Source organism: Centruroides sculpturatus, unplaced genomic scaffold (assembly GCF_000671375.1).
Source record: "Centruroides sculpturatus isolate CEXI.00-Female unplaced genomic scaffold, Cexi_2.0 scaffold137, whole genome shotgun sequence".
NCBI classification, from domain to species: domain Eukaryota; kingdom Metazoa; phylum Arthropoda; class Arachnida; order Scorpiones; family Buthidae; genus Centruroides; species Centruroides sculpturatus.
The window spans coordinates 678,540-684,837 of record NW_019384453.1 but is presented as its reverse complement, the minus strand read 5'-3'; the positions used below and the strand labels follow the sequence as shown (position 1 = coordinate 684,837).

General features: G+C 23.2%; 1 protein-coding gene across 2 annotated transcripts in view; it reads right to left on the bottom strand.

Annotated features, from left to right (window-relative positions):
• Positions 1-2,249: 2,249 nt before the first annotated feature.
• Positions 2,250-6,298, bottom strand: part of LOC111620602 (solute carrier family 10 member 6-like) — a 9,724-nt gene continuing 5,675 nt past the window's right edge. For both annotated transcript variants that reach the window (XM_023362567.1, XM_023362568.1), the window contains 4 exons: positions 3,956-4,160; positions 2,942-3,202; positions 2,716-2,860; positions 2,250-2,637 (listed from right to left, as the gene is read on the bottom strand). In XM_023362567.1, coding sequence (XP_023218335.1) covers positions 2,546-2,637; positions 2,716-2,860; positions 2,942-3,202; positions 3,956-4,160 — 703 coding nt within the window. In that variant the 3' untranslated portion in view covers positions 2,250-2,545. The remainder of the gene's footprint in view (positions 2,638-2,715; positions 2,861-2,941; positions 3,203-3,955; positions 4,161-6,298) is intronic.

The window sequence follows — 6,298 nt, the reverse complement described above, 5'->3', positions numbered from 1 at the left end:
TATTTGTGAAAACTCTATTTCTTATATTATTATACAGAAATTCCAATTTTCCGTTTTGATTCCTTTTGAAATATCATTCTAAATACATTCTCATGTTTGATTATTTATGCTTTTTTGTGTAAACATTTAAATAATTTATTTAAAGAAAAGCGAGTTTAGGTATATCTTTTAATTAGTATTTTACATAGAAGGCCGTTTTTTATTATTTTTTATTCATATACTTAGTTTACACTGAAAGAAAAATGCTGATTAAAGGCGAAACAAATAATTTATCAACGGAAAAAATAAATATAAAATAAAAAAATATTTTCTTAACTTGGGTTTTTTTTCTATGACTTTAAGTTTCTATGACTTTAAGTTTCGTAATGTTGTATTAGATAAGATTACATCATGTACAGTACAGTACCAACTTAATTGAAACATTTAAACAATTGAAACATGAAATATTTTCATAAAGTAAAAATAAAAAATAAAGAAAAAATATGGATAAGGTAAGTTAAAGCTCATAATTTGTGAACTGAAAGAAGACTCGAATTTTTAAATAGATGTAAAAGAGCAATATAATATTTAAACAAGATTTAAAGAATTAAAAAAAAATAAAAAATAAAAAAAATAGAAATTTATGATAAAATTATTTTAAAAATTTTACTTTATTTATTTTCTATATTTATTAGAGAAATCTGTATTGAATAAAACTTTGATCTACAATTAAAAAAAATTAAATTACAAAATTGGCGATAAAGTTTTACATGATGTAAAATAAGTTGTGTTGAATTGTTAAAGAATAATCTGATAATAATGCATATTCTTTAGCAATAATATTCTACGCAGCAATGAATATGTTAGTTATGTAGAAATCTAATTTATATAACTACTGTTTTTGTTTAGAGAAGTTTATAGTGTTTCTCCCAAAAGTATTATCATATCCCAATTATCAGCGCATATGCAGAAAATTATTTGGTTTTTCTTAAATAAGATGATAGTTGTTGATTATTTTTTGACATCATTTAGTATATATTCGGAAATTAATAAGGAAACAATTATAATAAATAATATTTAAAAATTGAAATAGAACTAGGAAAGGAATGAAATAGTCTAATTTAAGTTCATACAATACAGATTTATACAGGGAACAAAGTTAAGGAAAATAATTTTAATCGATCATTTGTAAATTTATAAAAGGAACGAGAAACCAACATAGACTAAGCACACAATAATAATTAAATTGAACAGTTGTACAAAAATATATATGTATGTCATTATTTTAAAAATATTTTGAAATTTCTTTTTATATAAACGTTAAAACTATTTTATTTTCATGTCATATTTTATGATAAACTTTAAAAAAAAAAAAAACTTAAAATGACTTCCGATTAATATTATACAATATATTTATAATATTTTCTGAAATATTTTACATTTTTAACAAATTTTTTACTTGTTAATAACAATTACATTACATTACAGTATTTAAAAAAATGAATATTGCATTTAAACGTTTATATAATGTTCTGAGACTTTACGGTCACNGAGTAAGCTCGTTATTAACAAGAGACATTTAAAGCTATTTACTAAATAAATTAAAAAAAACTCTATTGTTTTAGTAAATGAAAGAAAATGTTGCTATTTGTGAAAACTCTATTTCTTATATTATTATACAGAAATTCCAATTTTCCGTTTTGATTCCTTTTGAAATATCATTCTAAATACATTCTCATGTTTGATTATTTATGCTTTTTTGTGTAAACATTTAAATAATTTATTTAAAGAAAAGCGAGTTTAGGTATATCTTTTAATTAGTATTTTACATAGAAGGCCGTTTTTTATTATTTTTTATTCATATACTTAGTTTACACTGAAAGAAAAATGCTGATTAAAGGCGAAACAAATAATTTATCAACGGAAAAAATAAATATAAAATAAAAAAATATTTTCTTAACTTGGGTTTTTTTTCTATGACTTTAAGTTTCTATGACTTTAAGTTTCGTAATGTTGTATTAGATAAGATTACATCATGTACAGTACAGTACCAACTTAATTGAAACATTTAAACAATTGAAACATGAAATATTTTCATAAAGTAAAAATAAAAAATAAAGAAAAAATATGGATAAGGTAAGTTAAAGCTCATAATTTGTGAACTGAAAGAAGACTCGAATTTTTAAATAGATGTAAAAGAGCAATATAATATTTAAACAAGATTTAAAGAATTAAAAAAAAATAAAAAATAAAAAAAATAGAAACCCGCATCTTCTAGAATAGGAAATATCATATGATTGGGATTCTTCAGGAAATGAAAAATAATGAAATTTCATTAAAAAAAATAACAGAGTAATCCGTCATTTTAAGTGATAGGATATGTATGTTTCAGAATGATCACGCATCATCTGAATGACACAGAAATAAAATTCATGATTAATGATAATATGTAAAATAAACCGTCATTAAACTGACGATTTTAGATAATATTTCCCTCAAATTTTCACGAAATGCTTTGAGAGAATATATATATGGAATAGTTGTTATTGAATATTGAGGTGAACAATTAGACTGATGATAATTTTTCTTGTTTCACGTGATCCATCATAAAAGCAACAGTTTCTTCATTGCTAGTGACATGTTCGCAAGCAAGATGACCTAAAACATAAAAAGATAAATAAATAAATAAATAAATAAAAAGATACTTGTAAATTTAAGCAAGAAAGAGTAACTAACCATTCTTTTTCTCGAAATCATCGTTGTCATCTGTTTTCTTCAAGCAGTTACGTTTATATATTTGATACGAAGCGCAACATACCGTCACAGTTGTCAATAACGGTATGGAATAAAGCCAGGGGAAAGCAAGGATATCTTTTTGAAGCTATAAAAAAATAAATAAATAAATAAATATAAATTGTTAAAATTAAGAGATATGTTAGAAAATATGTAAACTTTATTATACCTTGAGAGGAAATGATAAAGAAATAACAGTAAGGGCCGTGCCAATATTCTGAATGCTGCATTCGATGGCGATCGTTTTTCTTACACAACTTGGTTGTCTGAAAAGTGCAGCCAGACCGTAACCAAGAAGCAAACCCAAACTGGGCAAAGTAAATAGTGCAACGTAAAATTGCCATCCGATTCCGTCGAATATATCAGGAAATACGATTAGTTCCATAGTTTGACAGATAAAAATAATGGCGAATCCCGCATAACTGCCGATCTGTAAAGTATAAAGAGATATTTATGTCATTTATTTGTCATAAATTTAGTAATGTCGGAAGTTATTATTTTAGAGACACAATGCGTAGCGATTATTCTAATCGTACCAAGCGGTATCACTAACACAGGTCACGTGACAATGAACAATAACACAGGCGACCTTCGTCGGGGAAATGCACGGAAAATAGTTCCTTTCTCTCACACTAGTAGCGCTAATAGTAACAAAGGTTTTTAATAAACGGGTCAGGGTTAAAACTTTCTCAAAAATGCTAAAAATAAATTAATAAATAATTTTATATTATAAACAAATTATTTAATTTACTTATTTTTCCATTTTGATAATATCTTACTACACAATATTAAAAATTACGTGCTAAAACCGTTTTGGGTTTTAAATCACGGGTGTCGCCATCTTTTGAATAATTAATCAACTAAAAATATCTGAATATTCATTATCTACACTTGAAGACAAATGTTTAAATTGAGTTTCCTAATATTTATGAATATAAACCTATTGTTAGAGGTAAAATATGTAAACGAATTGTCCTTCAAAAAAACTGGTTTAATAGCAAGAAATACTCAGGGTGAACTTGATCGTAAGCAATAATTTGGTTTAAATCTTTATAAAATAAAAAAAAATAGTAATAATTTTAAAAATTTGACTAAAATTTATTAATCTGAAAGGGGATTGCTCAATTTGTTTATTCCATTAAATTTGAATTAAATTATCTTAATTCGAATGAATGAAAATTACCTTAGTGACATACGGTGCCATTTTTGGTAATTTCCATCGAAACAACATTCCTGCTGCTACGGGGGTAGTAACGGCGGCCAAAGAAATAGTCATTTTGTCATAAGGAATAACCATTTTGCTAGTTTGCAAGCTGCTACTGTAAAGCCACATGTTAAATGGCATCATTCCCAAAGCCACAATAGTCGAACAGGTGGTCATTGTAACGCTGAAAAAAGGAAAATTTACATTAAAAAATTACATTCATAATCGATATTTGATTACCTGTATTCTATAATGATATTTCTTTTTTTAAATCAAATGTTTTTAGTTCAATTCAATAGCAATGAAAACTGTAAAGATTTTTTCTTTTAATAAATACATTTCTTAATCATGTTCACGGACCTTAAAGGTTATCAATTATTATTTCAAAAATAATTTTCCAATAATAAACATTTACTTAATGCGATAATTAAAGTAAATAAACAACAAATATTTTTCACGAAAACAAATGTATAGAGGAAGAATTATTTATATTTTTAACGATTACAATAGAAATTTTTATCTCTTGAGAGATGTTTGTTTTAAAACTTTAAGAAAAACTTATTTTTTAAAAGTTTTATTCAAAGTATTTTTCGACAAAAGTAATTTGATTGATATAGTTTACTTTTAGTTGATTAAGTTAAAAATAAAAAAAATAATAAACAGCGCAAATCTTTGATTGGTACACATAATATTAAATAACTGTTAAGACAGTTTTAACATACAGTTGTTGCAAAATCATCAAATTAAGAGTACTTAAAAAATAATTGTTATCAATTAAAACACTTAGAAAAAGTAGGATACGAAACGGTCTAAAAAATTAACAGAATAATATCTTACTTTGATTTATATTGAGCTATTTAATTTTGTAGATATTTTAGTTTAAAATTATTTTTAAAAACATACATAAAGTTTCAAAGAATTTTCAAATATATATATTATTTTCTAAAAATTCTAAAAAAAATGTATTCTATATATATATATATATATTTGATTGACTTAAATATGTGTTTATATATATAATTATTATAAACATAGAGCTGAGTCATAAGTAAAATTTTTAAAATGTATGTTAAAGAGCTTATCTACATCATAATATAAAAAGCAAATTATTTTCTTTTTGTCTAAAAATCCACAATATCAGAAAAACGGTTAAATCAATTCTAATCAAATTGATTTTAAACGTATAAAAACAAATTGCATTTAAAAAGACTGTTGAGATATCCTGCTTTCTTTTGCTTTTATGCTTGGAAAGTATTAAATAAATTCAATTTTTATTTTTTTACGAACTAATTGATTTTTACTTTATTTGACTTACTTTTCTTGTGACGAAATGATTTATACTTTTATAAATTGATTAAATTTTTAATTAAAGATCTGCTATAATCTTTTCTACTTTGTGTTATGTTGAGTTATAAATAACTGCATTTAATATATGTCTTGGTTGAAATAATGAATCATAACACGAAAGGTAAAGAAAAACTCGCTTTATAATAAATTAAAAAATTTGAAAAACGAAAAAACCTGTTTGAAATTTTTTTTCCCTAATACTAAGTCTACAGTATAAGCATACAAAATAATTTATAAGAATTCAGTGCTGTAAGATAAATAAATCATTTCCTTTCTTTAATAGTTATTTAATTTTATATCAATTATCACACGTTAATAAAATACGAATTTTAGTATTTAATCTATTCCAATATTAATAATTGTCTTTTTAATTAGAAATAGTTATCAATATTTATCGTGAAGAACTTAACTGTATACTAACGATTAATGTAGAATATAAATGTAAGAAATAATTTTTATTTAAAATTATAATATTTTTTTAATATTTTTATTTTATATTAGCTTTTCAAATATAATAAGTTAATCCCTTTTGAAATTGTCTGTTAACTTTATATATATAAAATAAATATATATCTCTTAATTTTCGTCTTATAATTTTATTTATTAATTTAATAATTTCAGTTTTTAAATATTTGCAAATAATTTTGAAAAGTACACATGAATAAGTATAACTTGTTGCTAAGAGCGTATTTTTTAACAGGTTAGAAAGAATAAATGTTTCTCTAACATGATAAAGTTATATGCTATTTGTCTACCTTGAATATTTTGTTACCCTTAGATTCCCTGTATACCCTTAAATATATATATATATGAGGTCAGTATTTAGTTATAAAATGAAATTTAAATATCAATCAATTAATTATTTTCTTATAATTAATGGAAAGAAAATTTTTAATGGTAAGTTTATTATTCTTTTAGTTTACAAATTTTTTGGAATATAGATATTATGCTTTATTATATTGAATACGTAAAAAC